At 36.9% G+C, this 26,726-nt stretch overlaps 1 protein-coding gene across 5 annotated transcripts in view; it reads right to left on the bottom strand.

Moving 5' to 3' along the window:
• Window positions 1-26,726, bottom strand: part of NOL4 (nucleolar protein 4) — a 295,984-nt gene that overhangs the window by 84,412 nt on the left and 184,846 nt on the right. For 3 of the 5 annotated variants that reach the window (XM_037032650.1, XM_037032677.1, XM_037032668.1), the window contains one exon: window positions 13,301-13,480. In XM_037032650.1, the coding sequence (XP_036888545.1) occupies window positions 13,301-13,480 (180 nt within the window). Of the gene's footprint in view, window positions 1-12,392; window positions 12,585-13,300; window positions 13,481-26,726 lie in introns of all 5 variants that reach the window. The other 2 variants (XM_037032640.1, XM_037032659.1) reach the window with 1 other exon arrangement.

The raw sequence follows: 26,726 nt of genomic DNA on the forward strand, positions 1-26,726 counted from the left end.
GTGTACAGCTCAATTAAGTATTAGACAAGACCAGACTGATAGCAATAGTGACATCTACACAAGACTGTGAGTGGAATGAGCTCTTTCAAAATAAAGACTGCAAATTATTCAGTGGTCAAAGTTTAGGTGTGGCCTTACATTAAGGTTGTTTCTACTAATCTTGTTATTTTATGAAAATAAATGATTTAAGAATTCTGTAGATGGGATGATTTGCATATTCTATCTCCCCAAAATAGTATGTCTACACCTAAAGGCTGTGTAGAACGTCTCAGCTTCTAAGCTTAGGAGTTTAGGAGCTTATGCAGCTTCGTTTCTAGACATCCGTGGAATAAATTAATAGTTTAGCAACTAAGTCAGATTGACCTGGATGTGACTGTGTAATCAACCACTTGCAATCTATCTGACCACTTTTGCTATTTAATTTCTGAGTCTCATTCATCCCACCAAGCATAATCATCTTTATTTTCATAAATGGCAAAACTGAGGTTCAGTCAGTAAGTTTGGAATAAAAAAATCATCTCTATATCACAGGTCAGTTGTTAAAATTACTTCCATGAAGTTATAATGTACATAAAATCATTGACATCTTCAATTATTTATTCAACAATCATATTTAATGAGTGCTTTCTATATGTCAGGAGCTGCACCAAGTTCAAAGACACGGAGATAAACCACACTGTCTCTATCATCACAGAATTTACTTTACAAGCCAGTACCATGCCTAGCACATAGGGTATAACACATCCAACAAAGCATGTTTATTATAGACTCTCAACATTTTATTAGCAATTTTGAAATCCTAATATGGTATAAACTGAAAGATTTATTTAGCTTTATTATTATTTTTAAAGACTTTATTTTATTTTATTTGTCTTTTAGAGGGGAAGGAAGGAAAGAGGGGGAGAAATATCAGTGTATGGTTGCCTCCCGTGTGTCCTCTGCTGGTAACTGGCCTGCAACCCAGGAATGTGTCCTTACTGGGAATCGAACCGCGATCGTCTGGTTCGCAGGCCCGTGATCAATCCACTGAGCTACACCAGCCAGGGCCTTAAACTGAAAGATTTTTTAGCAACTTGGGGGAAAGTCAGTTGGCATAAAAAATGACATGAGAATACTTACAATCTTTTCCCTACTTTCCATGCACATTCACATATGTGGTAGAAATAATATATTTGTATTTGGAATGTTTGCTCAGACCCCACTTTGAGTGTTCTACAATAAACAGAATATATATACTATCATGCTTCCAAAACCTGAGAAGTTACAAATCCTGAACCACTGAGCCAAGACTTCAAGTAAGGGTGGTGAATGTGGACGAAAATAGCAAGTCAGTAGTCCTTAGCTCATCCTGCATGGTTTTGGTGGAAATTATCAGCCAAGTGTCTCATTGAACTGACCCTGCCACGTGATTTAGGATTGAATAATCATGGGAGCTCATCATGTATTCCCCAGGACTGATCTGAAGAATGTACATATGACCCAAAAGGGCCCATCTAGGTCCTTTTATGGTAACCAACCTGAAGCTGGAAGACTGCTCTTGGATCATAAGTTTTAAGAACAGAGGCTAAAAGTTGCTGATGGTGGTATTTCCCAACAGGTAGTGAGGACCTGTTTGAGGATTAACCAGTATACAAGAGAAGCATAGTTAATGGGAGAGCATCAAACCCTGACATTTGAGCCCTGAGAGCTATATGTGAATCACTGGGCTTTCCAGTGTCTCGACAAAATTCTCTCGACTAATATAAATTCTCTCAACTAACTCAAAAGGAGTTTTTAATGTGGTTTTTAAAAATTCTAACGAATCTTCATTGATAGTTTAATTATAAGTTTTTTACCATGAAGTAATGCTCTATGTTTTGACCTTGATTTTAAAACATTATTGGCCTTTAATAATGATCTTTCACAAAGATGTAGGGAATTATAGTTGATAATGTATATATATGCTTATATGCAAGGTCTGTCCAGAAAGTACCAAGCCATGTATGATGAGAAATAGAGACATTTATTGAAAAATATACAAGATACAAGAAACATTGTACATAGGACAATGATGCCTCAGTCCCCTTCAAAGTACACCTTGGGACCTCACAGTTCTACCAGCATCTTTTCCATTGTTGAAAACATTCTAAAAAATCCTTTCCTGGAATTGCCATCAGCTGCCCCATTGTATTTACCTGAATCTCATCAATGGTTTGAAATCTCTTTCTTTTCAAAGGTGATTTAAGTTTTGGGGAAAAGCCAGAAGTTGCAGGGCATCAAATCTGGGCTGTAGGAGGGGCTTAGTCACCTGGATAATTTGATGTTTCACCAAAAAACTCTGCACAAGGTGTGATACACGAGCAGACACCTTGTGGTAATGAAGATGCCAGTGACCAGCTGCCCGTAGCTGCAGCTGTTTTCATCACATTGCATCTCTCAAGCAACAAGGACCACTGAGGTATTCCATATTCATTGTTTGGCCTGGAGGGACATACGTGTGATGGACAACACCTTCCCAATCCAAAACCACAGTTAACATGGTCTTGATCTTACTGTGACTTTGCTGCACCTTAATCAGGCTTAGAGAACCAGGCTACTTCTTGGTAGCCTGCGTGGTAGGTATCCTGGTAGGATGAGTGGGCCTTCATTTCCAGATCATAGCCATAGACCCATGATTCATCTCTGGTTATGACCTCCTTGAGGAAGTCTGGTTCATTGGTAGCGGCTTGAATCAAGACTTTAGCAACTGCAGCACGATGCTCCTTCTCTGGTAGCAGAAGCCGCAGAGCAAAGTTCGCTGTGCCATGTTTCATGCAAAGGGCCTGTGTGAAAATGTCGGACACAGTAGTTTTTGGAATCCCCAGATCCGCTTCTAGTTCTCACTGTCAGCCGCTGATTTTTGTTGATTTCAGCCCTGACACGTTCAACATTCTCAGGAGTTCTTGCTCCAGGCCTTCCGGAACGTGGGTCACTTTCAACAGGTTCTCCATCATCTTTGAAGCGTTTGTGCCACACTTGTATTTGTGCTGCACTCATTGCATCATCCCTGGAAGCCTTCTGAACCATCTGAATAGTTTCCGCAGAGGGAATGTCCAAACTAATGCAAAATCTGATGCAGATTTGTTGTTGCACTTGCTCATTTTAAATGATGGCCTCATAGTACAGGTGCTCACTCAATGGTGTCTACCACCCCCACTGACTAGTACAGTGAAGTTGTCATTGTTCATGCATGCGCATTCCAGTCCACTCTCCTTGGCTGCCAGGTTACGTCAATGTTGCACAAACCATTCTTGTTGTATTAACAACGTCTGGACTTTTTCTGGACAGACCTTTTATTTACAGTCTCATAACCAATGCCTAAAGTCCAGTTTAGCTAATGCCATAGGACAAAACCTCTAATCAAGGATGAATGAAGGAAATCATCAACCAAAATGACATATTTTCATTTTTAACTAAGTGCCCATTTATTTAAATCTCCACTAAAAACATCTTTTAATTCTGAAAATAAGCGATTACACATACTTATGGTTATTGTGGACCATGGTGTCTTTTCCCTAGTAGTTGACATGTGAAACCTAAAACTATACAAAATTGTATTTAGACATTTAATGTTACTACCTATTCACACTAATGACCAAATAGATGAAAATATTTTTAAAATAGTGTTTCAGGAGTTAAAAACAGAGTTGATATTAAATATTATATAACTGTCTACTTTGGGGGAAAATACTCCCTAAAGATTTAAAATATATTAGGCTAGAATTTCAGTCAGCAGTAGCTTTTAAATACAAATACCAATTATAGAACACTGTTAAGACACACAGCACATAATAAAAATTAGCTTATCTCCCAACTGATTTCTAACACAAAGTAACACATGAATAAATATCCACTCACTCACTCATCTTTCATTCAATAATTTTAGTTGAACTATACATGTATTGAGTAGTTTTTATGAGCAACTAATTGCACTGTATACGACATTGTGGGTAATAAAGATATGCACAAATTAAGCAGCACAGGACTCCAGAAACGTAACTTAGTATTAGGGAGCTAAGGTCCATACATAAGTAAAAGTAATATGAGACAGGATAAAATAAAACTACAGGTATCACAAGTAAAATTTGCACACAGAAGAGAGAGAGAGATACAGGGCTGCTCTTAGCTAGAAGTGTGGGCTAAGCAGATAGAGACATACTTGATTCTGTTCTCCGAGTAGTCAACAGGGACAGTGAGGCTTTCCCAGCACAGGGAACCACGACATAGGATTTCAGATTAAATTGCATTTTATCATGTTCCTCAGATACCATGTACTGGGCGAGGTAGGAGTTTTTTATGTTGTTCTTTCAAGTGCTGTTGGTTTACATGTGTAAGATAAGTGCCATATGTTTGCATTTTTTCCATACGGAAACTAAAGCTCAGGTTTACAAGGCCCACAAGTGACAAATGACACAGACCGAAACCAAATCCACTGGCGATAAAATCAGAGTGCTTTTCTTCTGATTTCCTCACCAGGACTGCTAATTCTCCATTGCTTCCTTCTGGGTTCAGTTTCCTTATTCTCAGGAAATTTAGAGTTGGTCCAGAGACAGCCTGTGAGTGGTAACATCAGTAATGTTCTGAAACATCTCTTTCTTCCCCACTCTGGAAGTGGTGTTTAGCTGCGCATTGATTTACAGATTAAAAGTAGTTTCTCTAAAAATTTTGAAGACTTTTTTTTTAGTATTTTGAAGATTGCGTCTAACATCGATTTTTGAGGACAATAAATGCATTCATTGTGTTCTCCTGGTTTAGATCATCTCGTTTCTTCCTTGTGGTATTTAAGAATAATTTCTTGGGTCTGTGGTTTTTACTGTGATATATATATGTATGGATTTTTTTTTATACTGCTCGGGACTGGTCTATTTCTCTATTTTTGGGATTCAATGGTCTACTCAATTCTAAAAACTTTTTCCTTTTCATCTGTTTGAATGTTGTCCTTTTCTAAGTTCTCTGGAATGGCTCTTAGGTATATCTTTATCATTCTCTTCTCCAACTTAATTTTTTTTCATATTTCCTTCTCTTTTTTTTCTGTGAGTAATGTCCATAGTTTTACATTAATGGATTTTCTCTTTGGCTGAATCTTATCTGCTATATAATCTATCTGTAAGGTTTCCATTTCAATGTTTGTGATACCTATATTATTTCTCAAAGTTGTACTTAGATGACTGAATTCCCCTTTGATAAAGAAGTAGCCCTTCCAGGGTCCAAGCTTCACACACAGCTTTCAGTTCATGTTCCTGCCTAGTCACAAACAAAAATCCACATCTCCTGAACTGGAGTGGGTATTCGAACCCCATTTCTTCTACCTTCATAGTCGACTACCCTATCCAATTAAGAGTTTACAATTCTGGCTATGAGGTTTCTATCAATTTCATGGCCTGGGAGTTTCCTTTTCTCTCTTTTGAGCTTAACAAGGTATTTAAAATTTATATTTTACTTAGGATTTATATGTATTCGCAGAGGGAAGTGGGATGCAGTGTGTGTGTGATATTCCATAAGACTCAGATCAACATTTTAATAAAACTAAAAGACGCAAGAATTGGTAACTCTGACAACTATTTGGCTATCATTTTAGTTATCCTTCAATTTTAGCACATTTAGGGATAATGAGACAATAGTATTCATAGTTCCTGAGTCAGGAAAAATCAATGAACTGGTAGAGCACACACTGAGAGAAAAAGCAGCAAGCCCATGCATGGTAAAGAAAAGAGTTGAGCATATTAAAAGAAAGGAAAGAGGCAAGATTACATGCTAAACATTTTATATACAATATTACATGTAATTCTCCAACAGCCCTCTCCTTTGTAAAAATGGGGACTCAGAAACATCACATAAAATTGTATAGGAATTCACCTAAGCCAGGAATTGAAACTTAGCCTCCCAGTTTTAAAAGACTATCATTTAACATATTAAAAAATTAGAATTTGTTCTAAAATGGGAGTGTTTAACACCAACAAAGCCAGAATTGAGGACAACTGCTCCAGTGGCAAAAGGAGATTTTTTTTCATAAAACCAATGAAGTTGAGGAACCAAGATCCCTCAAACTGATGGGTTCCCCCCAAGTCTCTAGATGTTTTACACACTCTCTTAGAAGCCAAGTAAAAATCAAGATACATTTACATGCAAGTTTGCCTGAAATTTTTCCCAGAAGATGTTGAAAGAAAAGGGTTTGGATCTTCAAAACCTGTTTGTAAATTCTTTTCTCTCTGTGTGGTATCTTTTCTAATAATATGTAAATATGTATCATACCTATTTTTTGCTTATAATTTTGATTTATTTTTTTTAAAAGGCCCCAAATTTTATCATTTTCAGGCACAAATCCTAGTTCTGTGCCTGCCTACAAATAGACAGGGAGGGAGTATGAGATGGAACTGAGTTTAAAAGATTATGCAAGAATATAGGTAAGAAATAGAAAGGGATAGAATTAAAATGATAGCAGATAAAATTCAAAGTTACAGGACTGATCTGGGAAATTCAGCAAAGGAAGAATAAACAGAATTCAGTGAGTGGCAGGATGCAAGCCATACTTGTAATAAACAGTCAAAATCTCATTTCAGGTTTATGAACACTGGTGTAAAAGACAATAGACAAGTCCAGAGGAATTTACCAGTGATTTGGTAGATAAGGTAGAATATCAGTGAAGAGAATGAGTGATGGAGAATGATGGGTGCAAAGGTAAAGGAATTAATAAGTACAAACTAGTTGTTACAGAATTTTTATGGGGCTTTAAAGTACAGCACAGAGATAGCAGACAATAATGTTCTAATAACTGTGTATGGGGTCAAATGGGTATGAGATTTATTGGGAGGATCACTTAGTAAGCTCTGTAATGTCTAATCACTGGGGTGTACACCTGGAACTAATATAATAGGCACATTGAATATTATTGAAAAAAATTTTAAACAGATCAGGGAAGGTATAACAGTAAACTTGCCAAGTGTCTGGCTGACATTTGGAATGAAATACCAAAGCCTGGTAGATAACTGGGACTCTACTCGAGAGTGAAGTACAGTATATGGGGCAGACCTCTGCAGCCATGGGTAGGATCATTTGCAGTACATGGCCAAGCCCAGAATTTTACAAAGTGCCCCAAAGAAAATGGAAGTAAAAGAGGAAGGATAGAAACAAGAGTCTTAAGGAAATGGGGCCGATTTAGTTGAGGATGCAATCCTTGGATTTGGCACAAAGGTACTCATGTGATCTTCATAGGAACTAATTCAATATGGTGAGAACCAGAATTTTAATGTGAGGAATGACCAAGAGAGTTGGTGACAATGGGTATGATCTATGAGTATAAAATAATCTTTCAGAAAATCTAACAAAGAAAGACGGACTCAGATTGTTAAAGAGGAGCTATGAGATCAAATATTTCCTTGGAATCTGGAAACATTTTTATGCAGAAGAAATTTTCTTCTCAGTGAAGAAGTAAAACAAAACTTGGAAGAGTTGGGATGGTTGATGGTGCAATGTTCTAAATAATACTGGCTCTACAGGTTTATAAAGTTTTTAATCAGGATCTTACATGAAGGGCTGGGTATATTTCTAATTAAATGTTCACTTTAAAGAAGCACTTGTTCATTTTTTATAATATCTCTACTTGCTAAAAAGGAATAGCAAGTGTCACTGTAGCATTTGCAATGCTTCCGATATCAGGGAAGCTGTGAATTAAACACAAATTCTGATCCCTGTGCTTTGGGCTGCATTAGACAAGTAGAGCAAATGGTGTGATTAGTCGAATTCCCTTAAAAATGTACCATTTCCTAAACATTAAATATTTATTATCTGATGAAAGAACTGTAAGATCAGAAGGTCAGATATCAAAGTTACTGAAAAAGTTATGATAGAATGTAATTAAAAAGAAATATTAAGAATAAGAATTTAGAAGATGGTATGAAAGTATGGTTTTTCCATAATTAGATTACGTACATGTTTGTTTTTAAAGTTTATATTTCAGTTTCCCCTATAATAGATATCAGATTCACCAATGAAATATGCACACTAAAATAAATTAAGCAAAAAGATAATTGGGCCCCAGCTGGTATAGCTCAGTGGATTGAGCACAGGCCTGAGAACCAAACAACTGCAGTTCGATTCCCAGTCAGGGCACATGCATGGGTTGCAGGCCAGTTCCCAGCAGGGGACGCACAAGAGGCAACTATACATTGATATTTCTCTCCCTCTCTCCTTCCCTTCCCCTCTAAAGATAAATAAATAAAATCTTTTTTAAAAAAAGATAATTGGGACCCTAGACAGACTCTGAACTTCCTGGTAGGCAGGCAAAAAGTGAACATGAAAGTTACACCAAGTCCTAGGGATGAGAAAACATAAAAAGCAGTCTCTGCAGAAGAAACCATTTTTTTCTTATATTACCTTCTAGAAGTTTCTGAAATAAAGTCATTTGTAGTGGCTATTAGGTAGCTTATTGGACAATGTCCTTGGCAAAGTTTTACAAAAACATTGCATGAGATTTATTGTTTCAAACACACAGTCAATTATATAATATTAAAAAGCAACTAAATGGGTACTTTTTCAAGAGGCAGACTTTTCTGAATTCAAATATCTAGGGTATTTGAGCTAACTTAGCACAGTAGCAAAATATGAGATATAAGAGGAACGAAGGACTGACAGTCCAAGAGACTACCTCCCCCAAAATTTTCACTTGAGTTTTATAAACGTGTATTAAACATATGCAGCATGGTGAAACATTCTCTAACAATGCAAACTCATAAAGTTAGAAGAGAAATCATATCACATAACTCAGGTGTGGGCCAGCCCCACCCATCAGAGGTGCATTTGAATTCAGGATCCAGACAACTTGAAAAGATTCATTTCTTTTCTGGAACAATCAACAAATACTCTTAAAGTATGTAGCTGAAGTATTTTGCCAAAGCCACAGAACAGAATCAGTAACAATTCAATATTTTTGTCTAAGGATTAATTTATTAGCTGTTTAACTCACTGGGCTTTTAAAATCTAATTAACACTAGGACAGTTGTCTGGATCAACCTTATTAGACTTATTTTTCATAATAGATGCTCTTTTGTATTCAACACTAAGGATTTTATGATTTGAGTTGTTTGGTAACAATGAACTGGTAATAATGTGGAAAATGTGTAGAAAGTATCATAATACAGCTATTATATTTCATTTTTATTATACAAAATATTTATAGTCATGACAGAAATTTTGGCTGCTTTGGCCATGAAAATCTGTGTGGTCTTGGTAATTCCAATTAAATAAGAATGCATAAATATGTGCTCCAATTATTGTAGGCAGTCAATTAAAAGTATCTGTGTTGAAATGTAAACTCTTGAGGGACAGTGCAAAATAATTAAACATAAATAGATTTTGTATTAATGACAGCAGAAAATTAGTCAAAGTGAATGCCAAGATTCTCAAGTGCAGTACTAAAATATGCTGCGATAAAGCACTTCTATGGGGATACTTCTTTGAATTTCTTAATCAAAGTCAGCAGGAAACACATAACTTAGTATTTCACTCTACTTCAGTAGTCCCCTGGCTTAGACATCCCGACTCACTGGAAGAACTAAGTTTACTGAATGCCACGTTCATTTTATACTACAGAATCCCCTACCAAATAATCCGGCATTTAACACTCCCATTTTAAAACTATATTAAAAACTTCTTTAGGTGGCCTTGTTGACTTGTTAAGTATTGTAGAGTAATTTGCATGTAAAAACAATCACCTACTGAAAACAATCCATTTTCTTCGTGTCTACCTGCACTATACTCAATAGAAAAAAAATGGTTTGTTTAATGTTTCAATTTTTAAAAACACCTGCTAATATTATCTAAATTAAAAAATGATGATGACAGAACTATTCATGTACCATATTTAGTAGTGATTACCATATTCCCTACTCATGCCTTTTCCTCTCTAGAGGAAGATGACTATTCAGAACGACACACAACTCTCCCCAGGTTCCATGACCGTGAAGTGACAGGTAAAACAAATCAAAACTTCAAGTGTCCTCTGGAGGGTAGATTTTTTACTTCCAATAGTCCATTGCTGAGTAATATATAAAAACTGGGCTAACCTAGAATATCAGCCTTCATCCAAGTTGTTCATTTAACAATTATATTAGGCCTTGTATCATAAGCATTTCACTTGCCCCAGCTTTCATCTCAATGCATCGTAATAATCAGGGAACATGTTATATTTTCATAACTAACAGGTCAGACATCTGTTGCTCCTTATTACTTTATATAATGTTATGTGCATTATACATATATGGAATAAACAATGAAAATGATTCAATTTAAATTTAGGAGCACTTTTTAGAGCATAAGATTAGTTTATAAAGCAATTTGACTTTGAAGCAGTCTATTTTCTGCTCCCTATGTATACCACAAGGCTCACAACAAATATATGCTCATTGAAGTAACTAAATACAATCAATGAAAAACACCCATGAATGCCTCAAATATGCCTTGGAGAAAATAAGAGTTCTATATGAAAATGATTTTTTTTCTCTAAAATAATGATTAATAAAAAAATTGTGCCATGAAAAAATGGCCAATTTTACCAAAGAGAAGAATCTCTAAACATTAAAAGATGAAGAAGAAATAGTAATGTTAGATGCTGTTAAAATAAAAAAAGTTTTGACATATAATATTGTCTTTATTATTACTAAAAAAAGGAAGGTATATATTGTATTTTCTCCTCTGAATGAGACATAGTTTTAACTGGAATTTCATATCAACTGCTTAGTAGTCCTGAACCTGATCGAATGTCAATGCCAGGATTCTGGACTTCTATACCTGCTTAGATGTTCTTTTTGTCTATCATCTTTCTCCTATTTGGGTAAGTGGTAATAACTTTAATAATTCACTAATGGGGAACACAGCTTTTTTTTCAAGCATCTTTTCTTTTCTCTTATATCATGTCACCTCTATTATTATAATTCAGTTTGATCAGACAAAACTATGCCATTCTCATTTTAAAATGACTTCTGTACCACAAACTCTGACTTCAGTAGAATGATTCTGAGAGGTAAGCAATTTTCTAAATGGAGGGTTCTGTGCTTTTATACTGCAAACATTCGGTAAGCTTTTTTCAGATAAAGAATTAAATAATATTTGGTAGATAACCTTTTCGGAGTTAAGGTTTATTTAGCAATTACTGTGTGTCAGAAATGGCTCGCAGAATTTTGCATGTGATGATTTATACAATTGTCATAGATAAAGTAGGAATGATGATCAGCCCAGAGAGGTGTCTGAGGACAAGTGGATGAAATGACTGGCCCTGTGGGGGCCACACCGGCTGCTCCTTACCATCTCGGCAGATGGCTGCTTCTCTATAAGAACAGTCATTTTCCTTTTAAAAAATATCAAAGTTATTTTTACAAGCCAATGTAAGAAAATCAATAGCATGCAGTGGATTTGTTACTTTTGTCATTTCATTTACAGTTGAAAAATGATTTCCCATAATATATATATATAACATCCTCTGAAATTGCTCCTATTCACGCCAATTCCTACCCCATCACACTGAATAAACGAGAGGCACAGATCACAAACGCTGACAGTCTTGGCTTTAATGGAACCAAGAGGGAAATATATATATATTTCAGACAATTGCCAGTACATTTCTGCTCATATACATAAAAATTTTCAAAAGCATCGTAAATATATGCACTATTTATAGGTGTAACAATTAGAGAGCAAGGTGAAATAGAATTAAATTTAAAAAACTGGTATCTGATTTGCACCCATAAGTCACCTAACACTGGTATACTCTTACCTGTCTATAAAGCCCAGCTGAATATAAAAGCTCATGTTACCATCCACAAGCACACAGCTATATCGAGTACAACAAAACCTCATTTTTCACATGAGGATTTCCAGTGCCTGATCTTTATTTTCAAGGCTTGCTATTTGTTAACTGTTGGCATGAAAATGATGTTACTTAGATGGACCCATCCATTTCCTTTCATTCCACAAAAAGCCATTCTTACATGCCAACTATAGCAACAACTGGTGCTTCAGTTCAAGACTCGATTAACCTTATGTCCACTGTAGTAGTAACAGAAAGAACACGAACATGAATGAGATGCTGGTTCTCGTGGGATTTTACTCATATCACCCTCATTGCTTATGTCATGATATCATCTGGGCCTGTGAGCACTGGATTCCCAAGGTATTCCTCATCAGATAAACAAAGGGGATGAATACTTCAGGAAAATGGAAAGGAGAAGGGGGAGAAAAACGAACAAGCAAACAAGAACCCCTTTGACCTGACATTATGGAAAAAAATAAAAAAAGACACTAAGATGAAAAAAAAAATTGTGTCATGGTGTACATGTGGGATTTTGATGGAATCTAGGGCTGTGTTTCAATTCAAAACTCACCATCTCAAAACCACTTCTTTTCATCCGCCTGCAGGACTTGAGGTAAGTACGTATGCGTTTTCTGGCACGCTCTTGATACTCAGGGAATTGTCGCCTGCATGAGTCAATGATAGCCTGGATCTTTTCTTTGGGCTGCTTAGAGATTGGGACCATTCGGTCCAAGTTTTCATCTACAAACAGCCTGACAAACATCTGTTGGCAAGAGGGAGACAGAGGAGAAGGGTTTGGAGGGCTGCTCTCTGCTATTCCTAGCTTTCTGTCTTGATTACTGATAGGAAAATACTCTTTTTTGGTTTATTCACTGGAGAACTTTGCAATGGAAAGCCAGAAATTTTAAGCAAACACCCTTTAAAGACTTTCTAAATGGTTGGATAAAGAGAGAGAGAGAGAAAGAGAGAAAGGCAGACAGACAAAGACAGACAGAAAAGTATAGACTACTGTGCAGAAAAAAAATCAGGAAGTAACAGTAGACTGCGACAATTAAGCACCCCATAAAATTCTAAAGATAAATAAGACTGCTCCATTGCTACCCTGCATGGTGTACTAATCTCTGAAAACAGACAACTGACTCTTTTGTCATGCATAATTAGATAAGCTGGGAAAGCCAAAGAAATAACTGGTGACGGGCGAACTCTTCGGAGCAATAAGCTGAGGCCCCCTTCATCCACTAGGTAAACATGCATACTCACACAACACAACTCCAGTTTTCAGCTCACATTTGGCTTTAAAATTCTAAACAAAACACAGCAATTCTGGTGTCTGGTTGGCAAAGAGTGTTTCATGTACTTTTTAAATCCTTCTGTAAATTAAACAAACATGTCTCTAAAATATCCACTTATACCAACAAGCAACAACATGAAAGTGAAGTGGTAAAAATTAAGCCACACTGGGTGTGTGGCAGGACTCACATTAAAAGCTTTCAGCCGCTCTGCCTCAACGCCATCTGTCTCGTTAACTTTCTCAGAATCATCGTGGTCATCGTGATCATCTTCATCTTCGTCCCCTCTGTTTAGAGACAGGTCCTCAGCGCCTCTGTCTCCACTCTCATTTTTGCCCGAGTCATAGCTTGAGTAGCTATGTGCCGGAGACTGTAAAGAAAGGAGGAAATTGCTGTTTTTAAATTCACTGCACAAACATATGCATTCGGTTTTACTTTTAATTTCAACCCTTCCTCATACAAAGTCTTCTTTAAATGAGTTGATAATTCTGGAGCCGTGGCTATGCTAACTTAAATCAAAATTAATTTAAAAGAAAATTCATTTCCTCAGTCACATCAGTCACATTTCGAGTGCTCAATAGCCACATGGAACATTCCCATCACTGCACAAAGTTTTATTGAATTTAGCTTTTTGAGAGCAATTACTCTTTCCACTCAATATCCCTGTTCCAGAGAAAAGTAAAACCAACCTGTCATCAATTTGGGAAGAGAAGCATCAAACCATAAGTTCTTTGAAATAGAAATGACCTCAAAGTGTAGTCAGTCTAATTGCATTAGTCTTCTTTAAACAGATAAGAAGACTGAGGGGTGGATGTATCTCTTTGACTTGCCCAACAAAGGCTATATAAAATATCATTGAGAATAGGGTTGTTATTTATATGACAACATTCTTTAAAATTACTTTATATGTTGTGTATGAGTTTTATGATGACAACTGTTTTTATCTAGAAAAAAGTAACTAGGATTCCTCCAAATCACTGGTCAAGCCTGGGGCTTCCTGATGTTTGAGGGGTGATGAACGCCCATCTAGACAATGATCACAAACTGATCATTGTATCCAAGACCAGCCATGGGTCCTGCTGTGGTGTCTCCTACTTCTCTGTCAGCCCAGCATCTTTTCCTTTCAGAAAGAGCCCCTGCATTTCACCAAGTAAAAGTGGCAAGTCCTACGGGCATCAACCTTCTCTACCTTGTCTGAGTGTGCCTCACCTTCACCTCTAGGTGAAACAATTTGCCTGTAACTGAAATCAGGTTGAATCCAGCAGAGCTAAGCAAACAAACAGTCCAGACAACATCATTTGAACATCTAGATACAACTGGGCTTGAAATTAACCCAAACACCTATGATAACATACATCATCTATCCCCCACCCCTTTTATTTTGATTATATCTGAGTTTCAGTCACTTGTAATTGAGTCTGGAGTTGTACAGAAATCAATCATTATAAAGCCAGAGTAAAGATGCAGATTTCACACATAATGATTTAGGTACATAGGTAGCTCCAGATAAATAGATAACAACATCTGTAAAAAGCGGCAGCTCTCCTCAATCTATCCAATATAAAATCCTCTTGAAAGCTCTTGCCAATGGGCAATTTAAATTAACAATGTTCAAAAATGCCTTTTGTAATGATAACGTATGTTTGACGTGCATTACGGATCACACTAATAAAACTGTATAATCAGAGGAGAAATAATAAAACTAGAATAGACAACTGACCTTAAAAGTAAAGTTAAAATTTAAAAACCAGCATATTTTTACAGTTTAAATCATTAAGAAGGTGATATTACCTAATATAATGCAAACAAATATTCCACATGTTTGAAAAATATACCATACACAATATGTTTTTAGGATATGTTTTTAAATGGCAAGGTGCAATGTTTGGAAAATGTTATCATAGACTTAATGGGATTTAAAATATGCCAAGCTAATTTATTCTTTCTACACACTCTGTGAGAGACAAATCAGCCATATGCTATAAATAGAATCACTTGGAACCATAAAGGATTTATAGTCCTAGTCACTTAGGGTAAAGAAAGCCCATTCTCAATGGCTTTGAGAATATTCAGGATCTAAATCTAAAGCATAATCAATGATTTTATCCTTCATAATATCAACTAAAATTTTTGTAACTCTAAATTCTGTTTCTCAGGTGGACTTTCATTTCTTGCCCCCTTACCGTGGAAGGTCTAACTATAGCTTTCAAGGTCAATCAGATTAATTTCAACTTCCACAAAGATCTCCATTTCTACCTCAGTGCACCTTACATCTTTTTGCTAAATTGTGCACTCATAAATAAATATATTGGGTTGGCCAAAAAGTCTATTTAGTTTTTTTCCATAGAAATAAAAGACACATTTTTCATTGTCACCAATAACTTTATTGATTTGGATATTTTGAGTATGTTGGCTATCTCCCACTATTGGCTCCTAGCGGACAGAGGCCACAGTGCTGCTAAACATCTTCCAATGCAAAAGGTAGCCCTATAGCAAAGAATTATTTGGCCAAAATGTCAATGGTACCAAGAAACTTTGCAAACCATATTGGCATGTTCTATCAGTCACAGTACCTTCTCCACACACTGCACAACTCTTGGGGATTTTTGCATTTCCATTGTGTTTGTACCTTTCTTGACATATTAAAGCATACACTGAAAATGTGTATTTCCCCTCCATATTCAATATTGAAATGGCTGCACAAGAATTCACCAATTCTGATAAGCTTTTTTAAAATGCATACCATGACAGCTGTCACAATACAGTCTAACAAAATTGTTTCACATAAAGTTAAAGACAACAAGCACTACCAGAGCCATCATATGGAAAAAACTAAATCTACTTTTTGGCCAACCCAATACTATGGCATTTGACACAGAACTGAATACTTCTGTTGCTCGCTACTTTTTTTCTTCATGTTAATTTGCATTTTTTTTCGAGCTCTACTGAGAGGCATGGATACACACCCTCCCACATTTCCCCTCACACCATCCAGGAGGTGCCCTCTGTGGACTTGGCATTCAAGACTAGTTTCTCTTTTTCTACAGAACTGTTTGGTCTTCAAAAATATGAGAGAGTGAAGATAAGCACCCAAGACTGGGGGAAAAGATTTGTAAAAGATACATCTGATAAAGGACCATTATCCAAAATATACAAAGAACACTAAAAATTCAACAAAAACCCCCACCATATTAAAAATGGACCAAAGACCTTAAAATATATCTTACTAAAGAAGATGCACAGATGACAAATAAGCACAGGAAAACATGTTCCACATCCTAAGTCATCAGGGAAAAGCAAATTAAAACAATGAGAGAAGGCACCACTACAGACCTGTTTGGATGGCACAAAATCTGGAATGCTGACAACACAGAAAGCAGACCAGGATGTTGGGTAACAGAAACTCTCATTCCTTGATGGGCATGCAAAATGGTACAACCACTTTGGAAGAGAGTTTGGCTTTTTCTTATAAACTGAACATATTCTTACCATACAACCCAGCAATTGTGCTTTGTAGTATTTACCCCCAAAGTTAAAAACTTATGCCTATGCAGAAACCTGCACACGCAGATGCATGTAGCAGCTTGATACATAATAGCCAAAGCGTAGAAGCAACCAAGATATACTTCAGCAGAGAAGTGGATACACTGTGGTACATCCAGAAGAGGCAATATTACTTGACAGCGAAAACACAATGAGCTATCAAGCTATGAAACGACATAAAGGAACCACAAGATCCAATATGAAAAAGGCGACATGATGTGTGATTCCAATTCTATGATATTACAGAAAAGACAAAATGATGGACAGTAGAAAAACAGAAGTGGTTGCTGAATATGGGTGTTAAAGAGAAATAAATAGGCAAAGTACAATGAAAAACTGTATAATATCATGATTATCATTATCCATTTGTCCAAACCCAAGTACATCACGAGTGAACCCAAGTAAACTATGGGTTTGGGGTAATTATCATTTGATGATGTAGACTTATCAATTGTAACAAATGTACCACTCTGGTGAGGGATGTTAATGGGGGAAACTATGAAGCTGCAGGGGGTACATGGGAAATCTCTTTACCTCCATCTCTATTTTGATGTGCACTTTAAAACTGCTCTGAAAATAAGTTCCTTTAAAAAAACAGGAAATGTGGGTATTGAGATGATATAGACTCAAGCAATAAAAATTATGATAGGCCCCTAATGACCCACATAACATAAGGCAGTCATTGCTCCATACACCTGCCTTACCTTACTAAAAACTTCAGACGACCACATCCTAGGAAGCCTTCATTTTAGGAGCAATTATTTTCATACCCCAGGTATGAATCCAGAAAGTCCAAAGCAGATTTTAAGAATATACAAAAGATATTACAGATTCACAACTTAGGCCCTATGAAAGGTACATATTTGATTATTCTTAAAACCCAGGTATTAGCTTATGGGGATAAAGATAAATTTTTGCCTTAGTTACCGTATTTTGCTGTTTATAATGTGAACTCACATTTTTGTATATATTATACATGAGATTATTACACCCATTATTATATCCATGGTATGTAATCATTATGCCCCTGTATAATGTGCATGCTTATCTTTCCCTTGAAAATTTGGGCAAAGAAGTGCATCACACATGGCAAAATTGGGGTATATATTACATTCGTTCCTCTTGAGATAATAGGTGGCTTTTCTTAGCAGAGACCCTTCTGAAAATTCCTTTGTACCTCTCTTTACCACATTTTCCCACTCTTAACATAACTGCATCACTAGACCTAGAGAAGTCCCCGCAAGGAGGAAGGCAAATCTGTCTGCAGTCTCTGTGGTCAGAGCACAGGATGGCTCAGACAGCAATACCGCAGTGCCAGATCTGAGATGCAGCTGGGCGGTGGGGGGCGAATGTCTGATTTCAGCCAAGAGAAATGAAGACAACACTTTTACCTCATTATGTGCTAAATAAGGGATGAACCAGATGAGTTCGGTGTCAGACACCCATACTTTCACACTTTCTGCATATATTTGTCATAGCAGGGATCACGAAATACTGTACAAGTCAGCTCATGTGTCCATCTTCCACAGAGACTGAGAGTTACTGAAACTTGGGGTCCCTTCATGACCATGCCTTTTTCATCCTTATAACCTTATACAATGTCAAGCACATGGTGAAAATAAAGTAAATGCTTTCTGAATGACTGCATACATTTTGGAGTTATACAGAAGAGATGAGTTACTTTTTAAATTACAACTACTTTTTAAAATATCAATATTCATTACTGAATCTACTGGGAAATCTTAGCAGCATTGAAAGTGTGATGACTGGACACTGTGTGTCTGCTGACATGATACAAAAAGAAACATATAGCACTGCTTAAGAAGGAAGCCCATCAAAAGGGAAAAAAAGCATTTGAATTTAATCCAACCTCAATCCAGAAGCAATTGTTCTCCAAGCATGCCTGCTAGTCCAGTAGTATCCACCTTTCCCAAGAACTTATTAGAGGTAGGAATTATTAGTACGCATCCTAGACCAACTGAAACACACACTTTGGGACAGGACCCAACGCTCTGTGCTGTAACATGCCCTGCAGGGCACTCGGATGCTCACTGAAGTCTAAGACCCACTCATCTAGACCTAACGTCCATTTACAGGAAATGAGGCAGATAGAGTTACAAGTTAATGACACCAGAGAAAACGGACATCCAAAATATTACACGTTGCACGGAACAACTGACTTTGGTTCTGCAATGGGTGAGTGACATGGGGCAAAAAATATGACATATTAGTAGAGATCTAAGAACTATACTAACATTACATGTATCAACCTTGCTTGTATCATGATTCAAATACAGACAATGCAAAAATTCATTTATGAGAAAACTGGAAATATTTGGTGGTAGATGAGGATTATTAGGGGACAACCCTCAATCAGTTTATAATTTTGTTAGATGTAATGGCTAAACATTTGGCTGAGTACGTAAGGAACTGTCCACATTTGCTACAGACACAAATGAGGTGTCAAGAGATGCAACGCAGATACCCGGGATTTGCTTTGAAACACCATAGAAAAAAAGAAAAAAAGCAAAGCAAATAAATGTGAAAAGTTTAATCACTTAAATTTGGGTAATAGGTACTAATTCAACATATAATATAGTCTGTTTTTAAAAATAAACTTTCAAAGTAAATTTTAAAATTTATAAATTTTGTGATGTTTGGCACATTCTCCAAAGAGAATATTTTTTCATGAAAACCATTTATTCGATACTTAAAGAAGCTTATTTCATTCTGAGAACACTAATCTAGCTCACAAAATTGAATGAAGCCCAGTTCCGTGAGGCCTGCAAGTTACAAAATTTGGAGAGAGGGCTCATTTGAAAAATTACATAAAAAGTAAATATTCAAAAATGAGAAAAATCACAAAGGACAGCATTCAAAAAAGCTTATAAATGCTACAAAAATCTAGAAAAATATTATTTTAAAAACTTAACTCCTCGGCCTGTCTCTATAATACTGTGTTCTTTCCACATTTCTTGGCTTCATGCTCTTGGATTACTTCTCCCAATGCCAATACTTTTGCATTGCCATGGTTTATAGAGAGAGCAGAAAAAGTATTCAGCTTTTAGCCTGTTTGATGGGAATGTGTCTTTTATTGCTGATAGCTTAGAAAGTTTTCTTTACTCTTCAAATTAACTATTTCTGATGTCATGCAAATTGTTAGATTGTCCTCCGCTTGGGGGACACTTCATCAAGTTCCTTTCATGTCTGAGCCAGTAATTTTTAGTTCATTTCAAGTTTTCCTGAGAAGTGACAGATGTCTTCATTAAAGTGACATTTGTGAGTGTTATGCTTTTTTCATTGATATAAGTATTTTCTGTCAGATCCAGTGTGAAACTTAAATTTTCTCCCAACCTATTAATATACTTCATCCTCTTCACTAATTGTGTATTTCTTTTTCCTAAAGAAATACTGTCTTTACTAAGATCTGAAAAGTTTTTATTACAAGTCACTTCTTAGTGGCAGAATCACAAGGCTTATGGATTTCACTTTTGCTTTTTTATTTTTTCATATTTTATTAATATTTTACCTGAGTTTTCTTTCAATCCTTTATCAAATAAAGAAAAAATGATATAGCCTTCACATGTTTCCAAATTAGGAGTCTATAACTTCTCATTTGTTTTATCCAAAAGGTCCAAAAGATCTTTTCACATGACAATTAAAATGTCATATTCTACTGTGTGAAGGGTACACGGATATCGCTGTATTGTTACTTACAACTGCACGTAAATCAACAATTACCTATTTCTATAACAATGGAGTGTTATTGAGTGTTGTCATTTGGCTTCCTGGTTTATTGCTTCACCATTGTGTATGCATCTTCCCATGATTTAGATGAACTCTTCTTAAGTAATTTTGGATAAGTCACATTTGATATTTCATTTAGACATTTTTCAAGTGTTTGTCCAAAAACGAATTAAATTTAACAATTACTTTGAAGATTTTCAAGACACTTGTTATTTGAAAATTATTCCATTTAAATATAACCTCAGAGGAAATCTCTCTCACTTAATAGTTTAAGATTTTTATTTATTTTTAGAAAGAGGACAGGGGAGAGAGGAGAAAGAGGGAGGGAGAGAGGGAGAGAAATACTGGCCTGCAACCCAGGCATGCTCCCTGACTGGGAATTGAACCTGCAACTATTCAGTTTGCAGGCTGGTGCTCAATCCACTGAGCCATACCAGCCAGGGCTCTCACACAGTAGTTTTAAAACCACAATTACCTTTTTTGGCCCTTCAAAAGGATACTAACCATTTTTTTCAAGCCAGTTCTTCCATGTTGGTTGGCTAGCACAGTTGTTCTCTCATTTTGGCATGCATCAAAATAACCCCAACAATTTGTTAAAACACCATTACTGGCCAGACCCCATTCAGTGGTCCAGAGCAGGGCCCAAAAAATTTTGATTCCTAACAAGTGCCCAGAGGTGGTAGATGCCACTGGTCTTAGTCCATTTTTGCTGCCATAACAAAAAAAAATACTCTAGACTGAGTAGCTTATACAAACATTTACTTCTCATGGTTCTGGAGGCCCAGAAGTCCAAGATCAAAGAGCCAATAGATTCAATGTCTGATGAGGACCTGTTTCTTGCTTCATGGATAGCCATCTTTTTCTTGTGCCCTCATAGGGTGGAAGGGGTAAAGGAACTCTCTAGGGTCGTTTTTATAAGGGCTTTAATCCCATTCTTGAAGACTCCACCCTCATGGCCCACTCCCCTCCCAGAAGTCCCACCTCCTAGCACCATAACATATGAACTACAACATACAGATTTCAGGAGGACAAAGCATTTATTTCATAGCAGTGCAGGTCTGGGGCTAGATTTGAAAAGCTAGTACATTTTTATTTTATTTATGTGTAATTCAAAATAACCAGAACCATAATGAGCTCCATGGAATCTTCATAACCTTTAAGGTTGTTAAACGTACTTATACATTGTGTAAAACCAGGTATGTATTCTCTGTCTTGTTCAAAGCAGCTTACCGGCCAAACAATATATGTGACCTTTGGTTTTCAAATAAACTGGCCTAGCATCTCATAGCAGTTTTACAGTCTCCTTCCATAATTTCTGTAAAATGCTTACAAAGAATTTTTTCATTAATATTCTGCTGAACCTCTATAAAAAATTAATGAAGATTTTGGAGAAAACACTCTTTTTACTGAATAGTACTGAATGATATCAATTTATCCTAAAAGGTCAAAGTGTGATGTTACAATAATTATCAAGGTCAAAATGAAACTGCTGCCGATAATTCTGTGTATTCTGTGATCTAAGAAATTGTTTTTCTTTACAATAGCATTAATCTTCCCTTTGTTCTGCTGCTTCCTGTTAGAATCTCGTCATCATCTCACTCTCCCCTGTTATTTTCATCATTTACATTCTTTTGGTTGCCATCATTCTTTCCCTTGTCTTCATATTTTGATCATGAGAATTTATTTTTAACAAAAGTTTTTGACATGTTGACATTTTGAAGCTCCTGCTAATCGTTCACTTTTTGTTTTTGGCTTCATACATTACTTCTCTTTATGTGTAAGTTGTAGGATGACCAGGAATTCTAAAGAAATGCATAAAATCTGAAATCAAGGTCTATATATTTCTAAATCACTTCTGTTATTTTTAGCAAAATAACAGTATGATCACATTGTCTATATACCATATATATTTACTGATGAATCTATATAAAAGTTTAGTTACTGCAGAAATTATTCCTTAAGCCATTTTATACTATTAATGGCAATTCTGCATGCCACCTCTTCTGGAACTTCTAGGCCTCATCTGGAAAGACCGTACACTTGATGCAGTGAGCTGAGATGCAATTTGACAGGCAAGATGCATAAAACACGTTCCTTCACATGCAGATGTATTAGATATTTTTAGCTCTGCTAGAGATTTATGTCATACAAACCAAATAATTGACATAAAGAAAAAATGTTTACTGAATACACTATTCCAACAACTGACCTTTAATTTTGACTAGGTGTAAGCAGCAAATCTTCCTTTAATTTGACACATACAATGAGGAGAAGAATGTTCAACATTCTCAACTGTGACTATAAATCCAAAGACCTACACCCGAGATTGCTTTATCCAGCAAAGCTTTCATTTAGAATGGAAGGACAGATAAAGTGCTTCTCAGATAAGATCAAATTCAAGGAATCCATCACCACCAAGCCCTTATTATATGAAATGCTAAAGGGACTTATCTAAGAAAAAGAAGATAAAAATATGGACAGTGAAAGGACAGCAAACTCACAGTTATTAACCACACCTGAAACAAAAGCAAACCAAGAGGACAGCTAGATCAGGAGTAGAACCATAGAAATGAATGAATACATGGAGGGTTAGCAACAGGGGAGTGGGAGGAGGAGAAGGGGGGAGAAGGTACAGAAAATAGCACAGACAGTAGGTAGAAAATAGATGGGGGGAGGGCAAGAATAGTAGGGGAAATATAGAATCTAATGAACTTGAGACACAGTCATAAACTAAAGGAGGGGAATGGGGGAGGGGTGTGCAGGGTGGAGGGGAATGAAGAGGGGGGAATAGAACAACTGTAATGGTATAATCAATAAAATATATTTTTAAAAAATCCAGTCTCTGTGTCTCTGGTCTCCGTTTCCCATGGAGCTCTGGGCGCCAGGTCGGGTAGCTCTACATACTTCACAGCAGGATGCCGGGCCCGTCAGTGTCAGCATCCTTCCTGGGACCAGTTCCTACCTACACTGGCATGGCTAGCAGTGATTCCAATGCACCAGCAGTGATGGTGAATCTCTAGTTTTCTACCATCGTTTTATATAAAAGTGTTTTAGGTATGGTAACTTTGTAGTTCAATCTACCCCATCCAAGATGTTGTCAGGACAAGACGAGGAAAAATGGACATTATTCAGAGATTCTTGACTTGACAACTTGTTACATCAATGAAATTTTGAGATTTCTTTTTGCCGCAGAAGGGCGTATCTTCAGTCTACTAAGGAGTGTTGCATATAGTATGGAGTCGGGAAGCCCTTTTATTTCTTAGAAGTGATATTGGGTGAACTAAGGGGAAAAACAATGCACATTTGTCACATTTTGCTATTTTTGAGAATACCACCATCTTATGAGCAGAGTCCACCTTCCCCCACAGAAGTGAAAATGCCTGCACTCTGGTTGGGAGGACACTTGTCCCAGACTTCGCCTACTGGATGTGCTACCACAGGGCAGAATGTAAAGAAATAAAGACCATCTGGAATCCATTCGGGCTGGGATGGTGGCCAGAGGGCAGCTATACAAGGCCTGTCCAGTAGGTCTCCAGCCATGTAATATGAAAAAGAGACATTTATTGAAGAAGATACAAGATGAAAGAAACATTGTACATAGGACAATGATGCTTCAGTCCCCTTCAAAGAAGACACCTCGGGACCTCATACAGTTGTCCCAGCTGTCATCAGCTGCCCCGTCACATTTTTCTGAGTCTTACTAATGTTCTGAAATCTCTTCCCTTCCAAGGGTGATTTTAGTTTTGTGAAAAGCCAGAAGTTGCAGGGTGCCAACTCTGAACTGTAGAGATGGTGAGTCACCTGGGTGATTTGATGTTTTGTCAAAAACCTCTGCATGAGACATGATATGATGCATGAGCCATAATACATGAGCAGGTGCACTGTCATGATGAAGCCGCCAATCACCAGTTGCCCATGTCTGTAGCCTTCCGAATCCTCTGAATAGCTTCCAGGAGGAATGTTCAAGCTTAATGAAAAATCTGATGCAGATCCATCGCTCTACTCACTCAATCATTTTGAATGTGACAGCCACACAGTACATGTGCTCACTCAACAGCATCTACTGCCCCCACTGACTAGTACAGTGAGTTGTCATTGTTCACACAAGCATCTTCCAGTCCACTCTCACTGGCTGCCAGGTTGCACTGATGTTGCCCAAACTGTCATCATTACTGTATTTTGCCCCGTAATGCACTCCTGTGTATAATGTGCACCCATATTTTTGGCCCAAACTTTCAGGAAAAAAATCTTTCATTTTAATTTTTTAATTCAATTTTTATTTATATTTAGAAACAAAAGTGATTATTGTATTCCACGGTATTATTTTGCATACATATATTGTTATTGCTTTCTAGTTATACTTTTAATGCATAAGAATAAAATAATTTAAAACATTTATATAGATACAGAATTAATGCTACCCATGTAAAATGCACATTGTTATTTTTCCCTCAAAAATTTGGGCAGAAGGGTGTGCATTATACACAGCAAGATATGGTATATTTACAATGGCTGGATTTTCTCTAGACAGCCTTCACATACTCAGTGCTGGGGCAGCAGTAACCAGGGACAACCTCTTGTGCTCAGTCTTGAGGTACTTCCATGACATGACTTCTTCAATGTGAATTAGGAAACTGACTTTGGCTATGAAGATTCTAAGCCTGATTCTCTGCCCCGAAAGTCATGCTGTATTATTTTGCTGCTGTAATTAGCCAGTATCTGCAAGCAAAATCACTGGATGCTATAAAATAAACATCAAAACTTTGATGAGAAAATTTACATTTAAATGAAATAAAATAATTTTTTACTCCACAGATTAAGTCATTCATTGCACCGCAAGTTTTATGAAGTACAATGTGAATATTTTGAGAATGCATACAGGTCAGCAACAACAAAAATAAATAAAATAACCTGATTAAAAAACAGCTAAATGACTAGGGTAGACATTCATCCTAAAGTGACGTACAAATGGCTAACAAGCATATGAAAAAGTACTCAACATCCCTCATCATCAGCGAAATGCACATCAACACCAGCCCTGACAGATGTACCTCAGTTGACTGGGCACCGTTCTGCGAAGTAAAAAGTTGCCGGTGCAATGCCTGGCCAGGGCGCATACCTGGGTTGTGGGTTCGGTCCCTGGTCAGGGTGTGTACCAGAGGCAGCAGGTTGATGTTTCTCTCTCACATAGGTGTTTCTCTCCCTCTCTGTCTCCCTCCCTTTTCTACTCTCTAAAAATAAATAACCTTAAAAAATAATAAGGTATCACCTCACACCCATTAAGATGGCCACTATCACATAACAAGTATTGGTGGTAGATGGAGAAGTAGAAACATTTGTGCACAGTTGTGGAATTGTAAAATGGTGCAATTATTATGGAAAAACAGCATGCCGGTTGCTCAAAAATTAGAATTAGCAGAAATCCCATTTCTGGGTTTATGTTCAAAAGAACCCTAAAACACCAATCCCAATCCCAATCCCTATGAACCTATGCACCCCAATGTTCATAGCAGCACAATTTACAATAGCCAAGAGTTGGAAGCAACTTAGGTGCCCGCCAGTAAATGAATGGATCAAAAAACTATGGTACATATACACAATGGAATTCTATGCCACAGAAAGAAAGGAGCTCCTACCTTTTGCAACAACATGGATGGAACTGGAAAGCATTGTGCTGAGTGAAATAAGCCAGGTGTTAAAGGACAAATACCATATGATCTCACCTTTAACAGGAAGCTAAACAACAAAACAAACAAGCAAGCAAAATATAACCAAAGACACTGAAATAGAGAGCAGGCTGACAGTGACCAGAGAGAAGAGGGGGGGTGGAATTTCAGGGGAAATAGGGGAGGGATTTAGAGGAACATATATAAAGGATACATGGACAACAACTGAGAAGGGTGGAAATGGGAGGGAGGGGGGAGCACGGGGGTGGGATGGGATGGGAGTAATAGACTGAAAACTGTACTTGAAAAATAATTAAATAAAAAAAAAGAATTGAAAGTATGGTCTCCAAGAGATATTTGCACATCCACACTCCTAGCAAAGCTCTTCACGATCACCAAAGGTGAAAGCAGTCCGCATGTCTATCGATGAATGAGGGGATAAAAACCTGTGGTATACACACACAATGGAATGCTACTTAACTTTAAAAAGGAGGAAATCCTGTCACATGCTACAATATAGATGAGCCTTGAGGACATTATGCTACGTGAAATGAACCAGTCACTAAAGGACAAATACTGTGTAATTCCCTTTATATGATGTTTTAGGGGAACTCACTCAGAGATGCAATATGGCTCCAGCAGCAAAGGCATCTGGGAAAT

This window comes from Sturnira hondurensis, unplaced genomic scaffold (genome assembly GCF_014824575.4).
Source record: "Sturnira hondurensis isolate 20B ecotype Veracruz unplaced genomic scaffold, ASM1482457v3 Scaffold0001872, whole genome shotgun sequence".
NCBI lineage: Eukaryota > Metazoa > Chordata > Mammalia > Chiroptera > Phyllostomidae > Sturnira > Sturnira hondurensis.